The sequence below is a fragment of the Pyrgilauda ruficollis genome, unplaced genomic scaffold, assembly GCF_017590135.1.
Source record: "Pyrgilauda ruficollis isolate IOZ18807 unplaced genomic scaffold, ASM1759013v1 scaffold2, whole genome shotgun sequence".
In the NCBI taxonomy this organism is placed as follows: domain Eukaryota; kingdom Metazoa; phylum Chordata; class Aves; order Passeriformes; family Passeridae; genus Pyrgilauda; species Pyrgilauda ruficollis.
This window is the reverse complement of record NW_024519206.1, coordinates 11,715,318-11,739,044: the sequence shown is the minus strand read 5'-3', so window position 1 is coordinate 11,739,044 and position 23,727 is coordinate 11,715,318. Positions and strand designations below refer to the sequence as shown.

The 23,727-nt window shown below is 41.0% G+C and overlaps 1 protein-coding gene and 1 long non-coding RNA gene across 2 annotated transcripts; one reads left to right on the top strand and one right to left on the bottom strand.

Moving 5' to 3' along the window:
- Positions 1 to 777: 777 nt before the first annotated feature.
- On the bottom strand, positions 778 to 19,594 carry NFE2L3 (nuclear factor, erythroid 2 like 3). The gene is made up of 4 exons (XM_041466810.1): positions 19,467 to 19,594; positions 6,879 to 6,983; positions 5,937 to 6,020; positions 778 to 3,585 (listed from the first exon to the last, which is right to left on the bottom strand). Exons 1-4 carry the CDS (start codon positions 19,473 to 19,475, stop codon positions 2,323 to 2,325), a joined length of 1,461 nt encoding a protein of 486 aa, XP_041322744.1. The 5' UTR covers positions 19,476 to 19,594; the 3' UTR covers positions 778 to 2,322.
- LOC121353192 lies at positions 3,915 to 8,008 on the top strand. Its single transcript, XR_005955049.1, has 3 exons — positions 3,915 to 5,802; positions 5,943 to 6,277; positions 6,912 to 8,008. It is a non-coding gene; the product is annotated as an uncharacterized LOC121353192 (long non-coding RNA).
- Positions 19,595 to 23,727: the final 4,133 nt, after the last annotated feature.

The following is a 23,727-nucleotide window of genomic DNA, read 5'->3' as shown; positions in this document are numbered from 1 at the left end:
TACTGGGCAATAATGACAGTTGAGTTAGCTAAGGGCAGTTCAGGATCCTTTACAATCTGCAAATTTACAGGGAATGGAATGGTATTGGGGCTGATGGCTTTAATGGATCAGTTGGAATAAACTGCTTTCCATTAGTATTGTGTTCTGAAAAGGTTACAGTATGCTTTATTTTAGGCATGTACCAAAATTTACCTGTGTAGCTGTTTCCCAATTGGGTATATGCAATACTCCATTAGCAGTTGGCCTTAGAAAAATCCACAGAGCTCACCTGCCACTACTACTGAAGGAGTGGGCACCAGAAAATTTAGGCTTTTTTTTTTCCTCCCCATGTGAGGCCCTAAAGCAGAAATACTTGGCTTTCTGGATTTCTCAGTTGTGAGCCTAATGTAGTAGCTATCAGAATTTATGCACGTGGGCAGTGAAGTAGGTTTAAAGACCTTGTCCTGCAAAAGGTAAGTGTGCGCATTTTAAAATGTTCATGTAATTTAATTGATTATGATAATGCTGACTTAAATACGTACTTCTTTATTCCCCTACAACTAGAAATAAAGTTCACAATTCATCATATGTATCTGATACCTATGGCATGTTTTGGTTGGAGTTTGTGATCTAGCCTGTAGACAAATCCCATGTGAATACCGATTAGGATAGGTGTGTCTCACACTGATGCTTAACCAACAGCAAGTACTGGCATAGCCTCAGTAATGAGACTTTCTGCTATGAATTTACACTTACCAATTTGAGACTGGTAAAACTAATAAAGAATACATGCATACAAATATTTAAAGAAATATTTTAATAGAAAATGTTGAGAAAATTGTTCAAACAGTCTGATTTCATTATTGATAATTCAGTGCACTTGGCACTATCTTATGGCTCCCTTTTTAGACAATGTCACTTGATAGTATCAGTTTTGTTACAGATAAGTGCAAGCACCCAATGAGACTTCCATGCTAGTGGCAGTTTGTTTCTTCAGCAGGTATAATTAGGCATTTAAGCTTGTATATGTAGTTGGTTGGTACAAGTGATTTTTTTAACACACCTGAATGTAAGTTTGCTCCATTGTCATCATGCCATGACCAATGAGAACTTTTTAAATACCAGTTTTATGCGTTTTAGTTACAAAATTAACAAGAAGTATTTGTTATCTAGGAATTAGTATTTGTAGTTACTTTCATAATATACCTCAACATTCCTTTGTTATCATTCATTACAGGCCTTTTAGGCCATCTCTTGCAGACCTTTTTCAGGCTGTAATACAGTAAAGGGACAGGATGTTGTAAGTATGTAAGTGAATAAAACTTCTTTCTAATAGCACAAATAAATGTCAAAACCAAAAAACTCTTCATTTGGAGCACTACCAGAGTGTAACCTCATAATTACAAGTATAGATAAACAGTAATTTGGTTCAACTTAATTTAAAGACTAAGTAAAATGTGTATTTTAAAAAGTTAAACCTGGAACATTAAAGACACTTAAAAAATACCAGTTAAAATGCCACAGAGAAAAATTCAAGTACTTCTTGAGGAAGGTGTCAAAATAGGAGGAAAATAGTAGGTACACAAATAAATACCACAGTCACTAGGAAACAGAACAGACACTCCTTCACCATTGGTCATTTTTGTGGAAGAAAGCTGAGAATTACTTAGTTGCAGAGGATGAAGGTAAGAAAACACTGAATCATACACTGTTTTTCAGCATGTTTGTAGACTGAGTGTATGAGTTGTAAAATTAAGTGGCAGAGTATCTTTACTTAAGAGTTATGATGCTGAAAATACTGAGGAAAAATGCAGCAGCCTCCTGGGCTGCTCTCCTCAAAGGAAAACTAGGAAAAGCAGAGCTGTTCTGAATAAATGCAAAGCATGCAGTTATCTCTTGAGCCAATGTAAATCCACAGTGAGTTTAAGTTGAAAATGTACTAGAACTATAATTTTTCTTTCAGTGCTAGAGAATAAAACAAGGTAATTTTCTGTATAAAGAGTCAGGTATTCAAGACTAAAACATTTTCTTGCATGTGTAACATTGATCCAAAGTTGACTTTTATCCCTCACTGATGTTCTCCCCTCTGCCCCCCATTACCAGTAACTAAATTCCTAGTTTTAACATAGGTCTATAAAGCTACACTACACTGATGGTCTAGCTCCTTTAATTCTAACTAGAACTAAACAGATTTCCTCATCCAGAAGCCTCAGCTCATAGACCTTCTAACAGATCACAGCTGGTTGGGTTTGCCAGACTCTTGAACATAGAGTGATTCTCCTCAAGTGTAGTTTTTGTTTGAACTGCTGTAATAACTGACCTTTAGTTGTCACACAAGTACTCTTAGCATCCTTTGAGGCACAATAAAGGTGATTTAGGTGAGCTCCAGTCATCTTTTATTTGTTTCTGCTCTTTTCTGTTATCTTGTTTCTGTTCAGATTTGGCCAAGTGCTTGGGTATTATGAAAACGCTACCATTGCTACTGCAGTGAATGACATACTGGCATGGGTTAACAGGTCTACCCTGGTCATCCCTCAGTCTGCTGAAAATGTCATGGTACAAGTTGTTTAATTTTTGCTTTATCTGGCTGATTAATTTGCTACACTGAGAGTGCTCCTTTTTAAGGCTCTCCTTCTGTGTTTGGAGATTACACACATCTTCTTCCAAGTTAAGAATTGCATTCAGTTTGCGTTTACGACATTTCTGGGCAGCTACCTTGTTTTTTCCTCTTCGTCTGATGTCACGTAGAAGTGATACCTGAGTTTCTGTCAGCTGGTTCTTTGCTAGCATGGTGTTGAAAGAATCAACGGACATGCTCACAATTTCCTCGACTGAAAATGGTATTCTCAGAGCTTTTGCACGCCATTCATCTCTGCTCCGGTTTGCAGCAGTAGAATTATGGTACCTCTCCTTTACTTCGTTTGATTTCTTCATCCACATCTGTTGATGATGCTCTGGAGTGGATGCTGTGTGACTTGGCAGCTGATTGTAAGTGTGATTATGAAGAAACTGCTGAAGCATGGCTTCTGTAGGACACTGTGCAACACCTGGATATTCCACGTGGCCGTGCTTAACATTTTCTTGGCAGTGGCCAGCAACAGCTCCTAAGCTGTGCGAAGGAGCAGATTTAACACCGCTGCTGTACCCAACAGAATCTTCACAGCAGACTGAATACGAGGTGGTGCTGTGATTTGAGTTCAAAGGTAGTCCTGAATCTGAGCCAGGCTCTTCAAAGATCTGAGAAACTTCTATAGGACTAAAGCCTTCCTCTAAAGCCAAAGACATGAGCTTAATTTCATCAAAATTATCATCATGGGCTGTTAGATTTCTAAGGTCAGCAGCTGAAAACAGCCCTGTCAAATTTGACCCATGAAACTGTGATTCTGGATTTGTGGTATCAGAGCTTGATTGAGGGAAAAACTCTTGCCTTTGTAAGTGTCTTGGTTTTGAATTTAATGGAGTGGGGTAGTCTGTTCTTAGTAGCATGGCATCAGGAGGACTGAAACTGTTCTGAAGTGTCTGGGTCAAGTTTATATTGTGGTGTGAGGATGATGGGTCTTGGCCTCTACTAGAAGTAGCAATCTGTGTATCTTCCAGTAAGTTCACCTAAGAGATGAAGGGGGAAAAAATGAGATCTTTCATAAAATGAATGCATCTACATCCCTCGCCTACACAGTCACGAACATTTTTTAACATTCCGCTACTTGATTCTATTAAAGCCAAACTTTTGTATGTTAAACTCTTCTTGTAGCTATTTGGAATGCTCTTTCCCATCTGTATAAAGCATAATCTGTATTGGCATATGGCAAAAGGAAGCAGGAAGAGTGCAGAAATGACTGAAGGAATAGGAGAAGGACTTGCAAAGGAGAGTGTGGGACTGATGAGGATTGGGGGTAAAAATGGGACTATTGCCAAGTGTACAAACTATGGCCTACGTGTTCTGTCTGATCTGCTCTAAGAAAAATATCCTGCTGGGAGGAGTGGTCATGACCCTTCCCTGGCAGTGGTATTGATGATTCAAGGGTGAGCTGGTTCACGGTGCTACACTGTTAAAAACCAAACTTCTTTTAAAAGAAGATACATAGCTCATCTGCAGAAGTTAACCAGTAAGGACAGCGGTGAAGAAAAGAGTGGAAGACAGGAATATTAAGACTGTGCTTTTGCAGTCCCATTACTTATTTCACAGTTTATGAAGTTTTCAGAGATGCGAGGTGCCACACTTGGTTTAGTTCCATTTAACTGAAGTCTACTGCATCCAAAACTTAGCTGAACTGTTTTACTGATCAGTTTGGAGGTAACATCCCCCCACCAAGTCACACTTTTTGTGGATGTCTTGACTTTAAATAACTACTCAGAGTTTTTTTACAGAATCAAAGCTGATACACAATGCCTCAGCCCTGATGTTCAAACAATAAACTGGACTGGTAATGCTGTAGTAGCACTAAGGCCCACTTTTTGAGGACCCGAGTTAGAGTTGCTGGGTCTTAAAAGCACAAAGCAACTGTCCAATATTTTGTCAGGTGCTTGCTGACAAGCAGAGCAGTCATGTAATAAATCGATACAAAGTACTTGAGAATGTAAATGTATAAAGTAGGAAGTGTACAGGATTCCTCCATAGTTGAGTGTCCTGACTGTGTTTCAGGAAAAACTTTCTAACTGCCATTCAGTGAACATGTAAAAAGCACTTTCCACAGGGAAGGAATGATGTACCATAAGGACCTGAACATCTGGGATTATGGTTACTGGGAGTTCAGGTAACAGGAAGGTGGTCTTGCTTTATTTCTCCTAGGGGGTTACCTTGTACTAGGCCACCTGCAGTCTGTGACACAGAGATGCTATTTTCAACTAATCCCTTGAAAAGACTGATTCTTAGTTAAGTCAGCTATCAAAAGACTTGATACTTAGCAGAAACAATCAATCCATATTCAACAGATAGATTGTCACAAGATGGCAGTGCATTAATGATGTTAGATAAAATATGCAGTATGTTACTGTGTATTGTAATAGCTGTATAAAAGCTACAGCCACATTCCTTTCAAATTTTGAGAACAGAGAAAACTAAACTGATGAACTCCTGCATGTCATTAGTATGCAATCCATTTCCAGAGCTGAACAGAAGAGGAGGCTAATTTATGGGCTACTATCCAAGCTAGAGATTCCCAAAACCAGATAAGCTTGGAGTTAAATGGAGAACACTAATGACCCCAGAAGAGGATCCTATGATGGGAAGTGTATGTAAGATGCCCTTGAAGTATGGCAAAAAAGGAATGTAGGGAGTAGCTTCATGGTCAATAATTGCAGCTATGAGCTGTGGGAGGAGGAGGAGACTTCAATTATGGTAACAACTGGTTTTTGTGAAGGTGGGCACACAGAAAGTAAAATATAGTATCAGAGGGCCACAAGATTAAAAAATACAAAAAAACCCAAAACACTAAATGTGTTTACTGCTAATGCTGACTGACCTGATTTGCAGCAAAGATGATCTGTTCGTGAGAGCAGCAACCCTGTAAGCACTTGACCCAATATTTATGACAAATGTAATCTTTCACCACAAATACCCAATAAATAAATGTGTAATAAATCAGTGTTGCTCTAGAGAAACACACCAAGAGTGACTGCATAAATACAAACTGGTATTACGTTTCAGAAAGGCAACTCTTAGTTGAACTAATTGAGTTGTCCAGTGGCTCCATCCAACTTTGAACACCAGATCACAGTAAAGACACAGCTCTTACACCAAACAAGTTGCTGGGGAAAATTTTTCAAGTAAAGCCAATGAGAGCTGCTGTAAAAAGTGGACAGTAGCATCTTTAGCAGTTTCAGGTAAGTTTTACTACATTGATTTGCCAGTAAATTCCCAGAGCAGGTAGGTAGGCTGTGGTGGTTTTATTTGATAAAACAGAGTAATTGCTGACTGTATTCCAATCTATTGGCAATACCTGTATTTTCTCATTTACCTCTAGCATGTTTTCCACCTGCGATGACAGAAGCTGAAAATAGCCCTCCAAGGAGAGAAGGGAATCTACATGGTTGCTGTTGCTCTGTGACAAAAAGAGAAACGCGGTGTAAAGCACAGTTATTTTGCCTAAAAGGAGGTAAAAATCAAAGTCTGAGAGGAAACAGAGCACAGTGCAATACTGCTGCTGACCCCACCATCAAGTCTTCATCCTGATGGGAGATGACATATTGCTAGAAGGAGCAGAACAGCTCCATGGCCTGAGCATCCCCACTCTGCCCACAACAGCAGACCTGGGCTCTCCTCTGAAGCTGTACCTCCCCACCAGTGTGGAAAAATCAGGTATTTTCTCAAAGCCAAGCTCTCAGGGGGGTGGCAAACAGAGGCTGGCAAGACACCTGGATCAGATGTTCTCAGCTCTCACAAGGTCTCAAGAAAATTGAGTGCTCTTTTCATTGCAGCTCTTAGAGAGAACGGAACTGAAGAGTTCAGTGTCCTAAATGTAATTCTACATCTGAGTATCAAGCTTTATATAAATGGTGAGAGCAGTATAATTTAGCATCCACATCTCTAGTGTTTGTAGGCAAAAACACCCTTGCCCACAAGCAGAACACCTTCACAACAGAGAAAATAAACCCAAATTAAAAAATAATTAGTTGCAAGTGTTTTCTGTAAACCTCTGAATATTTAAACTACTCAAAAAATAGTGGGGGATTGAGGGAAGGAGGCAGTTTTCAAAAAGGTGTACAAGGGCATCATTTACAAAGCATTGTCTGAAGTGAATGTTCACTTCCTCCCCTAGCAAGGAACCCTTCAAATGAAAAGAGGAAATAAATTATTCCCTTCAAAACTTTTCACTACTATTTATCGTAGTGATAAGTTCTGTATCCTCCCTCACTTCCACTTCAGTTTTCCCTTCTTCCCTTTCTTTTTAATCACTTACTTGATTTTTGTCTTTCTCCTCTTCTTCTTGCAGTTCCAGCTGATCTTCTCCTGGAGGTGGACAGCAGTCATCTAAAGCTCCCCGACATGCTTTCAAGTCAACATCCTGAAGACATAAATAAAATGGTTCTATTACACAGCATGCTCTCAGAATTAATCTTTAAAAGGCACTTTTTTTCCTCCAGTGATAGCATTCCAAATAAAATGTGAACAGGTCATGTGGATGAACTGAGTGTGTGGACTTTGGGGGCAGAATAAGACCAGTGTCAGTTCAGGGGGGCAGCCACCACCTCTTGTTTTGGTGCCCAGGCACTGAACCCATCTGCAGTAGAAATGGACAGTGGAAACAAATTCTTCTAAACCAGACAAAGAACCCTGATGTGATTTCATGAAAAGTTTGGACTATCAGGGTCTTCTGGAGGTCATTTCATAACACCATGTCCAAGCCAGATAGATACTCAATGATGGAATCATAAAGCAGGCAATTACACATAACCAGTTAGCAAAATCCCTTGCTTACCTGTATTGTAATAGCAATTCTGTTTCCCATCACTTCCATGTAGAAATTAGCCATTTTCATTTATCCAAATGATGGAGTTTTTTAATCTCCAGTGATCAGATTGTTCAAATTTAGGGGCCTCAGAAGCAATTTTCCAGTTTTATTTTTTTATATTTGTATAATCAGACTTCTTAATTGTTTATTATAAAGGGCTGGAGTACTGCTAGAGTAAGAAGGAATCAGTGCTAATTCCTATTTTTAAGAAGTGTGTATTTATATTTAAAAATATTTTCATATTTCAGCTTTTGTAGGGCAAGTTTGTTATTAAAATGTGAAACTCAGAGGAGTGGCAGCCAGGAAACCAAGTGGCCACACTGCATTAGTTCCAAGTATTCCCAGCAAAATGCTATGGTAGAAGCAGAAAATACAAGTTTTCAACGGCAGCAAAGATAATGAGATAGTGTTCAGTTCTAAAAATCTCAGCAAACAATTTACTTTACAGGTTTGTTATGGAAGCATAAACTACATAAAACCTGCAGTTGTAATAGTCATCAAAACATATAAGAGTTTTTAAATCATTCCTTCATACAAAACACATTAAGAAGTAAATATAAAAAGTTCAAAAACAGGACTCTGGAGAAAAATTAAATATAACCTTAAAACAAACTAACATTATTTTCAATTTTGTACATTCTATTTAAATATTTTAAAAGAATGAAAACTAATTCCATTTTAAACTAATTTTGTTTGTTGGCTTTCAATTTTTCTGTATTTTCTTCTCAAGACTGGAAGAGAACTTTAGCTTTATAAACAGCCATTTGTAAAAACAAATGGATCTACAGGGCACACATCTGTCATTCTGATGTAAGAATGAAGAGTTTCCTTCAGTGATGCCTAACACAGTTTCTACTCATTAGAAATTATATTCCAATACATTATGTCTTCTTTGTCAGCTGCATCTGGAAACGACCAGATGATTTTTTTATTGCCAAACATGAGAAAACAAATTTACTTGCCTAAAACCAGACATACACACATACAAAACAACAGTAACAACAAAACAAACCTCCTAACCAACAGTTTTCTCTATGTAGTTAAACAGAAGAGGGCATTTACTACACAAGACACTGAGAACATGGTAAGTAGCTACGTGCAAACACTCCGATGAGTCCAACAGAGCAGATCACAGACATGAAGTTAGTCCCATACTTATGTGCTTGCAAGATAAGGGCTAGGCTTTAATTTTACAGAGAACCAACCTAATACTTGTCAAATTCATGTGAGCTGTTAATATTCTAATTAATACAATTCATGATCATCAAAAGTGAGTAAGAAGTGAAGGACAACTGTTGCTAAAGACCTTAAGCAGCTCCTCTGGAGCCAAGTGGCTTGGAAAGCTGCTGCTCTGGCAGAGCATTCAGCTCCTGGGTAACACAGCAAATTCATTACTCTACTGGCTGCAGAAGAGGCAAATGCAGGAAATAGTCTGAAATGTGATATCTATAACATGATGTCCCTAAAAACCAACTGCAAGCACTGGGTTTGTATACAGAAGGTATATGAGTCACAAACTTGATTGCTCCTTTTAAAATTTCTAGGGGTATAAACCTATTTCTTTTCCCTCTGCCAGGAAAAATAAAAGCTTGGGGTAGCTTTGGGAAGAGCCCATGATGTGTCCTACAGATCATTCAAAATCCTCACAGTTCAACTTTCTTATGGTGGAAATCTGCAGATAATGATGGTCTGCTCAAGTCTACAATGGAGATGGTCCTTCCCCAAAAAACCACTGTGAGGACAACTAAATTTCTGATGTACCTGATGATCTCCTTTCTGAAGGGAAACTAAATGCTCCTGAAGCTCAGGACAGAAATTCGTGAAAACTGTCTTGTATTAATTTCCCCAAGATGTCAAAGATAACTGAATTTTCAGGTCTTTTCTTGTCAGTATATAAAACTGCTGGCTGCTAAGGAAGTGGAGAATATTCCCCACTAGAAGTTTTGGAATTTATCTGGAGTCTACATTCATTTTTATCTATCTTTTACGAAAAAATATATGCCTATTTTCTCTACTCAGCCATGATGGTGTCATGGTACCCATAGTTTCCAGGCTGAGAGCCACCATCTGCACTACAGCGCCACCGTGATATTTTCTGAAAAATCCCTTCGCCAGGGTTTTTCTCCTGAGAAAAAAATGTAAACAATAATTATCTGATTGCTTTGGAATGTGGTCTGGAGGTTGTTTACCAACAGATGCATCTTTAATTAGTTCCATGTGAATTGTGTTGACTTAATGACCAATCCCAGTCCAGCTGTGTTGGGATTCTGGTCAGTCACAGGTGGTTCTTATTAATTTTTTTTCTAGCCTTCTGTCTGTATCTTTTCTCTACAGTTTAGTATAGTTTTAATATATAATTTTTAAAATATAATATCATAATATAATAAATCAGCCTTCTGAAACATGGAGTCAAATTCATCTCTTCCCTCATCCTGAGACCCTCACACCCGCAACACTACAGGATCACAAGCCATTAAAGGACTCTTGGCCTTAAGCACAGAATGGAGGTCAGAACCTCCCTCTGATCTTTGCACAGAGCTCCTGCTGATGTGGATGGAAGAGAGGTGCCAGTGGGGAAGGGAGGGAAGCAGGGTCTCACACCTGCAGCCATGCCCATTCCTGTAGCTTACCAAAGGGAATGTGCCATCTCTCCTGAGTGAGCGTCATAATGCTGCACTGTGTGGCTCTGAAGATTAGTCTTACTAACACCATGTCTTCCTCCAGCAGATGGTATTAAAATATACTCATGGCTGTTCACAGCGATTATTACTACAGTAAGTTTTCCATCCTTAGAAAAAACCTGTTTTCACCACTACCAGAGCACTTGCTGAAGGATCCTGGCGCTGTAGCCAGGTTTTCACAGCAGTGGTGGAATAGCTACAGCACACGTAAGGTATTTCACATCACAAATTTTCACCTACGGGATTTCAGCAAAACCCTCTAAACAGCAATCAACCAGAACATTTTTGCCTTAATTTCTCTGTTTGGGCTTTTCACAAAAATCCCTTGGATTATGCGGGGTTTTGCATAAACCAGGTATCCCCTGGTTTTTTGCTTTTTATTACACTTTGCACCAGCTTGTTAATCTTCCTCAGTGATGAAGAATGACTGAACAGCACAGCTCAACAAGAGAATGCTTCCTTCCATGCCTGTTGTATCATGTGGGACTGACTGCTGGATTACTGCTATGGGGAGAGTAGGAGGGGTGTCTCCCCAAGAAACAGCCACACTCTGTTTTTGAATAAGGCATTTCATTAAACATACCTTAATTCTACAGATTGGATGTACATCTAATGACAAAAGTTTTATTACAAAGGATATTAATCTAATGGAAAGAAGGATTAGGCATAGCTACTATTTATTCAGCACTGTGCTGACACATTCAGTGTTTCTGTCCTTCCCATCCTTATTTTGCCACAAGGGTAACAGAAGAAACAGTAATTGAGTTACAGCAATACCACTGAGCCCAAGAAATCGGTAAAGTGTGTAGTTGTCTCTGTATAGAGAAAAAGACTTAATTTTTGCTGATTGTAGAAGACTTAACAATACCACCAAAGCCATCTACTGCAGGAACCTTTCCCTTTCTACCGCTGGAGGGTGTGGAAGTTCATGCCTCCAGCAGTAGGCTGTTTCCAAATGGTAAACTGCAACCCTACCTGAGGGCAACCTTCAATTTGCATTTGGAAGGACTCATGTGCAAGCACAAAGCCAGAGAGTTACACTAAAATTCTCAACATAAAATAATAATAAAAAAATAAAATCCCAAGTATCTGAAATTTTCATCTTGCTTCTGCCACTTACTATTTTCAGTTGCATTAAACAATACAGTCTGAGACTGAATATGATTTACCAAATTATCCACCAGCTTTGTCTGTGGGGGGCTGGCCTCTAACCGTGCACCTGCCCTTTCCCTAAGGTACAGCTATAGGCTTCAGTTTGTCAAAATGAGAAATAGTAGTTTATGTTAAATCTGCTACTTAAGGAGGGCCAAGAATCAATGTGGAAGTGAGAGAAAGTATGGTTTTGTGGGTGGCCTAGCCTACACTTAATTGGAAGCATGCTGCCTGCTCCGGCAGGATTCCAGAGTTTCTTACTCTATGTTAAAAATAGAGCCTTCAGATTCCAATTAAGTAAATCATAGTATTGATCTCAGCATGAACTGGGTGTACTGTACATCAAACTATCCTCCACATGTCTTGTCCCCTTGCTTCCTACACCCATGTCTTATCTGCTGTCCTTAAAAGAATGTACAGGGAGCAGAACCTGTAATGAAACCAAAATAAAAAAAGGTCTGCCGTGGTGTATTGGATGGGTGAAGAAGATCCCTCTGAAGGAGCAGCAGTAAGTGTAATAAGTCTCTTTTCAGCTGTTGATCTTTGTGCAGTTGGCACACAGGACTAGAACTACACAATCCAGGGCTACAAGTGCACAGAAATACTTGAACTAGCTTTGGAGTAACAGAAAGGCCTTGCTGGAAGAGAGCAGAGCAGACAGGGTGGCTTGCCTGGGTGCACAGACAGCACTGAGAGGCAGGGGGTACCTGCCCCTGCAAAACAAAGCTGTTTCACTGCAGTCACACTCGGAGTTATCACTACAAATATCCCAGTGCTGGAGCAAAGGCACACAACCACAATTACTTGCAAAAGAAGTTTGGGGTTTTTTTTGGTGCTGTTTACTCACGTATCCTGTTCATGTGATATCTTCTAGTTACTCTACATTATGCTCTCTTTATTTTAGTTGTTAAGTTTTAAACTGCTCCATTGATGTCATTAACATTTGAGATGGTTTTCTACAAACTTTTGTCCCTCCTCCATTACTAACTGCACTTCTCTATGGAACTAGCTCTCTCCTTGTTATTAGCTGAAAAGATGTGGCACAGGCCTGGTGCTCTTTGCCACATTTTGAATAATTAAGTAGCATTTCCAGAACAGAATCACAGAATGGTTTGTATTGAAACAATCCTTGAAGTTTGCACAATGCCAGCAGAAGTTAAGCAAAACAGCTCCTAGTAACATAACCAGTAGTTTCCTTCTACTACTTGGCAGGATTAAATACAATTAATAATTAAATATAATGATGTGTATCTGATATAATTCAGCTCTAATTTTAGTGATCTTGCTCTTTGCCTGTGTACTTTAAATATGTGATAATAATCTTACAAACTGATATCTACTTAATAGACAAGAAAAACAGAAAGGAAAATATTTCTTGCTGTTTCTCTATACTCATAACAAGCCCTAAAATATCCTGAAAACACCAGAACAGAAGAGTACTTTATTTTTTTCAATGCAGCTAGGGTTTAGGATGTGTGGAGGGTGGAATGGTGGACAGACACACCAAATATCAAAGTAACTTGCACGTTATATATGGCTAGGCTTAACAATGACAATAAACCATGCTAGGTAAGCAATGCAACTGAGTAAATCAAATGGTTCATACATGTGACTCCAAATGTGGCACCTGTAAAACATTTATGTTGTATCCACTCTAAATCCTAATAATGCCATCTGGGCTGCCACCCAACACTCCCGGTGAGAGCCCTCCTGTGTGCTGCAGTGAGATGATAGCACCTCTCCAACCACATGCATTTCAGGGCTTTAGATAGCATGGGCCAGCTGTGTCAGCTATTACAAAACACACATACTGTGTGCACTCTGTTCCAACACAAAATTAACACCAACCTACTCCCCAGATGGAGGCAGAGACAGGTACACGTTGAAGACACAGACACTGATAGCTTCGTCATTGACTTCAATTAAAACATCAGTTTTCACACTGAAAATAGCTCAATGACCTCTTCAAAATGAGCTTTTAAAACCACTTCTAACAAATACAACAAACAGGTGCACACTCCAGCCATTTGGTCCTGTGCAGATGTTTTTCACCAGAAACCGACTCCATTGTAATGACAGACAACATAAAAAAAAGAAATTTTCAGTTTCCCTCAAAGCTGCTAAATAGAGCTTAAAGACTTACTAGCAAAATAGATAAAAGAAGCAAAAGTAGACACACAGGATGCTAAATACAGCTGGAACCAGTGGATAAACAGATAACGAGGAATATATTGGCTTTTGTGGCAAAGCCATGTAATAAGAAGTAATAGCGCATGCCCTAAGACAAGTTCATCTGTCACACTGGGGGCACTCAGTGCGTATGAGCACCAGAGACTCCTTCAGACAACTCTCTAGGACCATAAAAGGGCTTCCAGTAAGAGGCACATGCATGCAAATTAGTTCTCAGAAAAGTGATGTTTATGTATTAGCTAGCACACTGTAATGAATAGTCCTGATGGAGTAAATATCTTCTTGTAAAGTTTCACAATACACTCAATTAGAGGAGATATTCTCTGGGTGTGTTCAGCACACTGAGAATAAAGAATGCCTGCTTTCTAATACTTCCAATTGTGTTTGAAAGTTTGTTTTCTGTCCAGTTTCGGTATCACTAAAGTATGCAATATCCCTGAGAGTAAATTTGATGAGGGTAATTAAATTTATTCAGTCACTCTTTCAGATGGAGCACAGTAAAAAAAAAAAAACAAACAAACTAAACCCCATGTGCCCCCTCCCTCCTTCCCCCCAAAAAACAAACCACCCAAACCCAAAATCTCTTTCTATGCCTCTGGTGCCCCAAGATGCTTTCTTTTGTGGTGAGTGAAGTACCTGACATCAGGGTTCTGTAAGATCCCTCCCTCCTTCCTGCTCTACCTTTACCATAGAGTGGTTGTATACCCTTATTGGCAGCAGTCAGTACTGAATAAAGACAAATTACCCAGGGACCCTTTTAGATAAAATTGTGGATAATTGTCCACAATTCAGTTCCAAATGTCTTCCTTTTGAGTCTTCTCAGGCATCCAGCTTATCCAACTCCCAGCTTTTCCAAGCTACCAGCCTCTCTATAACACCAAATGCCTGCCAACTCACAGCCCTGAATAGGGAGCACTGTTAAAAGTGCTCCCTATTCAGAGCCTGATGCCTCAGCTCCTCTAGGATTTGAGTATCTTCACCTTCCCTCTGACCCTCACCTGTAATTCCTCTTCTACTTTCCACATTTACCACACCCTAATTCCTCCTTCTTTATGCCTGATATTCCCCTCACCGACTCGCACAGGCACTTTTCATCCACCCCCTGCACTGACAACACCTTGGCCGCTCTCCAGAGAGCAGGAAAACGCTGGTGTAAGTCAGCCCTACACCACAACTCCAACTTCCTCCAACACCCTCCCTGAACACTCCTTTGACTAGGCTTTTTCAAACCCTTGCAAGACTAAGTTTGAGGCTCTTCTCTTATGCCACCTCTTTCTGAAACAACATGAAGTCCTTCCTCCACCTCCTTAAGGTGAGTTCTGGCTAACAGGTAAGGGCCATTCACAAGCAGGAACTCATTCCATTTATCTACTTCCAGATGTCTCTCCACAGCAATATTGCCATGTCCTACTGCTCAATGAACCCAAAAGAAAAAAAGAAAAGAATAATTTGAAATATATTCTGTAAGTTAAGCACACAGCTTCAGTGGGAAGCTCTCAAATGGATTACAGAAACAGCCTGAGGAGAAAAGCCTTTGGAGAAAAGCCTTCAGAGAAAAGCCTACCTGGTTCCTACTTAACTTTTACTTTACCAAACTTTGACACTCACCAAGGAAAAAAAATAAATCCATAACCCAAATTATTCTTACTCAATATAAATACTTCAAATGGTGTTCAAAATCTGGGATGGATTCCCCCCTTCCAGTGCTTGAATACCATAAAACTCTGCCTCTGATGGTGTTCAAAGAACTGTGCTTGTATGAGGTTTTACATAACCTCATACTCAGTTTGACTCAAACTGCCCTTTCTAAAAAGTAACATAGAGACAACAGTGCAAGCAATACAAAGTATCCCCTGTGCATCTTCTTCCTTAAATTTTATAATTCATAAACAACAGAAATGTCATGCTGTTAATTATTAATTAGAGCAGGTGTTGTTTAATCAAGTGCAGGAATTCAGCTCTTGGGAAGGGCCTCAAAGATCTGTTGAGAGAATGCAATACATTCAGATACAACCAACCTACTTGACCTGTGTGGGAGCAGAACCTTCCTTCTCTGTCCCACCCTGAGCTGGAGCTTGTTTCACATGCGGTGCAATGACCCAGCACAGCAACTCCTGCTCTCATTCAGGCACTGCCTCTTCTGCTGGCATGGGCAGCATCACTGCCTGGGGTTCATGTGATTTGGAATGAACATTTTTACACTAAGACTAACAGAGAAAAAGCTGAAGAGCTACACAGTCCATTCTTGCTAATCTAGATATTTTCCCATGTATGTTCTGTAAAAGATAAAGAAACCACTGCGTTTTTAACCTCCCTTTCTTCAAATGTCTACACACATAATAAACACACTTGCACACATAGAAATACTGACATACAAAAAAGAAAGGGAAAAGCAAACCACTGAACCCTCGCAAGACCTTCAGCTAAGACACTGCTGAGTGACAAGCTTCTTGAGACTTTCTCTGTTGGGGAATACTATTACCATACACATAGGACTGATGCCACATCTTGTAGCACTGAGGCCTCCCCGTTTCCCCACAGGCAGTTTTTAGGGTGCTTTGGAAAATGTGTCCCATTCATTTTTCATATGGACTTAGGGCTTAGTGTAAGAGCTTTTAGAAGTGTTTTCAGGCAGAGTTACATTGAGAAGCCTAAGGAAAATGAAGCTGGCAGAATGAGGCATGGAATGCAACCCAAGTTACGTGCCTGTAGAATGGCTTCTCTCTTTTTCCCAGCAATTTAAGGCCTATACCCTGTATCAGCTACGTGTCTTCCCCCTGCCTCCCCTTTTTTTTGGCTCTTTCTGAGCTTAAAACTTCAAAATGTACACAACCACACAGTACCTCCAAATTTCAGTTATAGTTTTCCTTAAAATAAGCTATTTCCTTGAGCAATCCAACAATACTCTACAAGCGTGTTGGGGAAAAATAAGCAGATATGCCCAACTTTACGTGTGTGAGTAATTTAACGTGGTCTACTCAATGTGACTTACTTGTATGAGTAGGTTTGAGTAGAACAAAAAAAGCCAGGCACCCTGTTTTCAATAGGGAATGTCAGCTTTCAAACAGGTGCTGAATATTAAGAAGCAAGTGGTGCTCCCATTATAAATCCTTTCTTAAAAAGAACACAAGCAAAACCAACCAGTTTTTTGCAATCTCTTTTTCCAGCAAATTGTGAAGAGAATGACTAGGTGCAGCACAAACACTGCTGGAACTGGGAAATAAAAGCAGCATGAGAAATAATCACCCCAAAGAAAAGACCTGGCTCACTCTTAGGCTTTTTATCTGTTTCCTTAGCAAACATTCCCACTGGAGCCTGAACTCTTGGACTCAGGTGTTCTGCAAAGAGGCAGGGCCTGAATCACCACCTTTCATTAATACAGAAATGAATCCATTTCCTTGCATGAGCTGATGCACGTTTTTCCAGTTATCCAAAGCAAACGTTTATTGCTTTTTTTCTTTCTTTTCCTCTAAACTTATGGTTTTCAGGGAGCTTAGTCTCAATCTTAAACATCCCTGAGAATGAAACCGACAAGCTTTGATTCTGTAGCTGACCCAGATCAGAAGAGTGCAGAGGCATTAAATTAATACCCTAAGCCATAGGGCACATCTACCAGCACCTGCTCTGACCTGCTGTAGGGGGTGCAGGAGGGCAGTATGGACAGCGCAGAACTTGGAACAAAACCCCTTTTTTAATGCAGTCTTTGTAGTGGTACAAACACTTCTATCCCAGGTTCTGTTACACACATCCATCTAAGAAAACGAGTAGCAAGACACTGAGATATTATGGATATTTTCTCCATTAAAGGGTGTATTTCAGAGGAAGTATATTTTGCTATTTCCTATTACTAAAGCAATAAAATATTGTGGGGTTTACATTTCATCAGCAAGCCTATGTTTGATTACAGAAACAGAATTAAATAGTTTGTTGGGAATGTATTGAATATGAAGGTTGGGGCTGATCCCACACTGCTGGGCAGCAAGCTGAGTGTAGGAACCCCCCTACTCACTTTACTTCTTGTCAAAACCAAAGTGCTCAGGCTGTTCTAACACTGCACCTCATCTTAGCATAGGACAGAAAAATAAGCAAAGCCCTGCAGTTTAGTATCCCTCAACAGCATGCTTTGGCCACTGAATTAATTTTCATCTGCAGTTTTCTTCAAGAGTAGTTTTAAGCACCAGATCTCAAAAGATGAAGACCAATAGCTTGCATTGTGTTGCCAAAAATGTTCTCACCAGGGACTAGAGTCCAATGAATAAAATCAATCCAGGGATGGCTAAATCCAGCTGCAAACTTTTCATGATGCCACACAATACCAAGCAGAAAAACCCAAATCAAATACTTCCATCTGTTTACACAGACTTTTCATCCTGATCTAGTGTGGATAAGAGAAATGCAAAAAATAGCTCAAACCTATTTTTACAAAAGGCAAATTGAAGGTTACAAATCAGCTGAACCACTCTGGAATCCATTATACTATTACAATAAGGTTTTGACAGCATAAGTAGACTCAGTCAAAGCCACCAAAAGTCACCTTAAAAACAAAGATCTACTTTTTGATCTACTTTTGGACCTGCCATGTGCTTCAAAAGACGTCTGGTGGAAGTGACATGGGAGTTTCTAGATAGATGTCCCTTTACACTTTATTTCAAAAACTGAACCAATGCCTTATCTTGCTCCAATCATTATTCCACTGAAATGCACTGCAGTAAAGAGAGAGAGGCCTAGAGCTACACTTAGCAAAGAAATGAATCATCTTCTCTCCACATAAAAAGAGTCATCTCTTACAGTCAGGGTGTTGAAATTAGTTTTGCAACTACTTTACAAAAATAACCAAGTTAACACATGGGGAAATAGGGAAAGAGAAAAAAGTTAAAAGAAATTTTTAAAAGAAAAATAAAATCTATCATGTATGACAAATTAAACAATTACCAGTTGATTCTAGTCCATTAATTCATAATAAGAACCAGCTATTCACAATTGTTCAAAAGCAACTTGAAAAATGTTGGTAGTTCAACTTGGTATTTCAAAATGTACTGAACATCAGAGTTACAAGCCCACCGTCTTGGCATTCCTGTACCTTTTGTTTCCACAAAGTGCTCCACAAAAGTCCCAGATCATAAACTACACAGGAAACAATAAAACTCTATTCCCAACAGCAGTTTCACTGGGAAAAGCCAGCTCCGCAGCTGAGTGGCTTGGCTAATCTTGGAGCTACAGATGTGCACAGCTCTTCAGCTCGGTGCAGGACGGGGGTCGGAGTGGGCACAAGGCGACAGAAGCGCAGCAGGGACCCAACGAGGCGCGAATAAACAGGGAAACTGCTCAGCGCTGCTGGCTGCTCATCGCTTCACGGCCACTTTTGAAACTGCCGCGCTGATAACGGAGGGCAGATAAAAGGAGCCCGGAGGTTTGCCCTGGCACAGTAAGACCCTCTACGTGTAAGAAATGTTCCTGACAAGTGTAGTTACCGCATTACTACGCACAGGTGCGCTGCGCCCAGGTGAGGGGTGCACCACGTGAAACACTCTGGAGAAGCTGAGTGATATTCCCGAGAAGCCTGTGTGCTCCCATGAAGAAAAGAGAGGCGATGCCGGAGGAAATGCCAAGCAGAACTGTCCGTCCTGGCCTTACAACCCTGCCCGGCAGGTGACGGCGGCGCTGGGTCCGGGCTGTGCCCGGCCAGGGCAGCGCTGCGGGGCTGGCCCCGCTCCGGCGCAGGAGGCTCCGCGGGTCGCTCCGGCGCAGGAGGCTCCGCGGCAGCGCGGCCCCGCCGCTCGGCCCGCCGCCCGGGGCACGGGCACGGCACGGGCCAGCCCCGCACACCGCCGGAGATGTGTCTCCCTCCTGGCTTTTTTTTTTTTCTTTTTTAATTTTTTCTTTGTGGGACTCTGCCTGGCTCACAAAAGCGTCCTCTTTCGCGTCCCCACCGCTCGACCCCCACGGACAGCCCAGACCGCTCGCCCGCCCCGCTCGGCCGAGGCGGCTGCGGGACCGCCCGCGCCTCACTTACCTCCGCCATGGGGCACTCGCCTCAGCCGGGGCCGCCGCCGCCGCCTCATCCTCCTCCCGCGGCGGGGCGGGGCACGGCTCCACCCGGGCGGGGCGGGCGGGCTCCGGGGCTCGGAGCCCCATGGCTGCCCCGTGGCTGCCCGGTCGGCGGGTGCCCGTGCTCGGCGGGACGCGGAGCGCAGCCGCGGCTCCGCGGCGCAAACCCGCCCCCCGCTCCTCTCGCCGCCGCCGCTCCGGCCCTTCCCGCGGACGGGAGGCGGCGCCGGGGCGGGACGGGGACACCGCGAGCACGGGATCGCACCTGTGTGCTGGGGGTTCCTGCGTGCCGCGGGCAGGAACAGCGTGAGGCTGCTGGAGCGAGCTGGAAATAAAGAAAACGAGTTACAGGGGACAGTAGCCGGAAGGAAAAATAAAATAAAATAATAATTAATAAAATAAAATAAAATAAAAATAAAATATGCTAAGAGAGTCTCCACAACCCCCGGTCAATAGAAACTCCAAATAAAGTTACAGGATGCTGACACAGGTTTTAACTATAATCAACCTGCTGCTTAAGCATCTCTTCAGGGCCTTTTCCTTCCCACCTATTGAACTGCATTTCCCTCGGCACATCTACTCAGCGCTACAGGAACTTACTCTCGCACATGCTAGAGATACATTTTCCAGTTGTGTTCTCTCTGCCCTCTGAAAAGGTCTCTTATCACTTCTCATCACTTCTACTTATCTGAGTGTTTCAGACTTGCTTTGGCATTTGCAAAGCGTTGGGCTGTTCGGGCAGACCCTGAAAGTGTCACTTCTCCAGAGATAACTCTGTGTGTAACGGGTGCAGTTGCTCAATTTTGCTGTTATCACAGGCAACATTTCCCTTTTTTTGTGGGGTCCAGTGTGATACCACGCAATGAGTGTATTACAGTATCCTAACGTTTTATTGCAAAACTTGTTTCTTGAATTCTAACGAAGTAACAGTTTTCTTTCAAAAAAATCTAAATGTACTGGAATATTTGTTTGTTTGTTTGGTTTTTTTAATGCTTGAGTGAAATTTCTGGCTTTTAAAGTGGAAGTAACACTGATTTTGCTGTGGGAAAAATAAATTATATGTGTGCTAAAGTAAATATATTTACAATCATGATTCACTGCATAAAAGCCAAGACAGCCACCACACATCCTTATATTCTACATTACACACGCATTGGTGTTAAACCTTTTATTTTTGGTGGGTTTTTTTCAGCATGGTCAAAATCTCAGAATACTTGTAGATCAAGTCTTCTGATGATAAGAAAATATATGACAATTGAAGAATTTCAACTGGCCTGTAGAATTTCTTGCAAGAGACGGAGAAGGAGCTTGGCACATCCCACTCCCCAAGGGAGACAAGAGCCTCTTTGTGGCCACTGTAGGCCACTGCAAGGATATCCATGAAATAGGCCTGTTCAATCGTTTAGTCTTCAACAAGTTGTGTTCAAAATGTTTAATAGAAGCTCTGGACTGTTACATTTGCTTTTGGCTGCTAGTGCTTTTTTTTTTTTCTTTTGCATGTGCTTTGCAAAAAAATAATTCACTACAGGTGTTTGTATGGGCAGTAAGAAAAAATAGCAAATGAATCTTCAGTGGCCAGGTCTGGTATTTTTTTGAGTCAAAAGGCACAAGTTGAGCATGGACCTGGAACTCATTTTCTACACATCACATTTTTATCACTTCCACACACTCAAACCAGCTCCCCTTTATGTCAGATGCACAGATACAATGCCAGTGAAATCACTGTATAAATACCAGGCTGGATCATGTATCTTGCTATGCTCTTACTACAAATCCTCTGGAAGGGCTCTGAAATAGCTGCATTAGTGCTGCTCAGACCATGGCTTATAGAGATGGACACAGATCATGGGAGAGAGGCTTATGAAGTCCTCCTAAGCTGGTCTGTAATGCACACATGCTTTCATGTCTTGTCTCTCATTATACCTCCTTGCAAGGGATATAAGCAGATACAGATCTGTCTATCTATCTGTCTTTCTATCTATCTATCAATCTATCTGTCCTCAGGGGTGGGAGGTCAGTTATGCCTCAACACAGAAGGACCTTAAGTTCTAGATATGGAAAGAGTAAAAAGTAAAAAGCTTTGTCCTCTGGACATTGAGCCACTCATTCACAGATTTAGCTAGTTAAGTGTGTGACAAGAAGTGGTATGAATCTGAAACTCACTTTATTTTGACAACCCATCCCCTAGATTCAAGCTGCCGTCTCCATCTCAAAATGCTTACCCAAGCTGCCCCCCGTGCTGGCACTCTGCCTATGCACAGCAGTCTCCCACAGGAAGGGATGGGTCCTGGTTTTTCTTTTGACCCATATCATCCACCTACTTAGTGTTTTATCTCTGTACCATCTGGAGAACATAAAATGAATGTCAATTCCCTTCAAAACCATGGGAGGTATCATTTTTCCTCGTTGACATGCAGTTCAAAACATAGCAGACATCCAACCTTCAACACTGCCTTTTTTAAGGTGTGCCTGGGTATGATCCAGCTCCCTCTCCATCCTCCACAAGAGAGGCCATTTGGCCTGTCCCAGTAGCTCTAGGAAATTCACTCTTTGGTCCTCTGTGACATCTTTTTGTTACATCAGTTGATCTCAATACCTGAAGAGTTGGTGGCAGCCCTGTATAGAGGGGCTTTTTGTGCATCTGTGCCTTAATGTTTTATTCCTTCTTCAGACAGTAGTTGGGGACCAGCTGAGGCCGCAGCTCAGCAGGAATTCCTCCTACCAACACGGTCACAATGGCATGTGCCAGAGGAGAAGACAGCACTCATGTACAGCAACACATTTGGAGTACAAGGTACAAGGCCAGTGGAAATAACAGTTGTAGCCTGAGGAACACTTGACTTCTTCCTGGAGAGACTGATGAGTAAGAAGTGATTGATCCATATTAAAAAAAAAACAACCAAACACCAAAAGCTAAAAGACAGCAAAAAACCCAGTAGGAACACTAGCTGAAAGCTAAGGAAAAGAAGATGGAATAAAAAAAATCTAAGAAGGAAATCCTTTAAACAATCACAGACAGAAGGAAAAGTACTGAAATACAGAAAATAAAATAATTTGATGTATATGGCAGAAATGTTGGGAAGAGAGCAGAAGTCATCATGTACTAAACTTGGTTAGCACTTGTCAGTAGAAAGAACTACATTTCCATTTCATTTTCAGCTGAAGCTGTCACTTCCATAGCAGTGGCATCTGTGTAATCCAAGGATATATGGTATGATAAGAGGTCCTGATTTTTGGAGGCAGTCAGTACCTTAACTCTTGAGAGCCTGAAGCACTGTTCTACTTTTGGCCACTAACTACCAAAGTAGAGGAAAGCAGTAGAGATAGAACACTTGGTGCTTTCAAGATGTTTTTATATTTGATTTCTTTTTTCCTAATTGATGCAGCTGTATGCCAGGAACAATTTGTCACTGAGACTGTGGTAACTTAGGATAGAAAGGAAAGATAGTGCAAGGTGAAAGGGGAGATTGCATTGCATTTTGCAGCCACAGCATTTGGAAAGATAGCATCCAGCCAGCAATGGAGTTCATGGCTAAATGCCGAACGTGTTTTGACTCATGAGGATTTGCTGGAACATAAAGAGTTCAGAGAAGTAGCTCTGCAGTTTACCTCAGTCTTAAAAGACAGCAATTTTAGAAGTTTGTTAGATGGAGATTTCAACAGGAACATGGGATTTTCTCTTTAGCTGAGGCCTACAGCAGGTCAAAAGATTTATTCTTAGGATTTAGAAAGATTTAGGGATCCACACCTGTCAGAAAATATTTTGTTATGCCTGGAATAAAATATTTCAGCTCTGAGTTTTCTTAGTCAAGCTGCCTTTATGCTATTGATAATTGCCTGAGCAATTTTTGAAACTCAGTTCAGTGCCTATTGGTGCTTACATATTTTGTAACTGTATCTTCAAAACATTTAAATATTCCTTAATTTCTTTTCCTTTTAGATATCTTAAATATGTATGATTTTATGATTCTCTCCTACTGGATTGCTTTGTGTCAACAATGCACTGTATATAGCTTGTTTGGCTTGGAGATTCTTTCAGAGAAAGGGTGAAGAAGGTAGAAATTGTCATATTATTTATGTTACTACAACAGCTTCTACCTTTGTAAAGGCTGCATCTTCACCTTGGTTAGACCAAATGCAGTTGAAGCTAGGTGTGTCTCATAATGCCTTTTCTCTTGGAAGCTGATTGCAAACAGAGGAATTGCTAACACTGTGGTTGTTGCCTT

Coding starts and splice junctions, on each gene's coding strand:
- NFE2L3 (XM_041466810.1), bottom strand. Junction 6,021..6,878: donor AGGAGAAAGACAAAAATCAA/GTAAGTGATTAA, acceptor TTTTTGTCACAG/AGCAACAGCAACCATGTAGA. Junction 3,586..5,936: donor AGGTGGAAAACATGCTAGAG/GTAAATGAGAAA, acceptor TTCATCTCTTAG/GTGAACTTACTGGAAGATAC.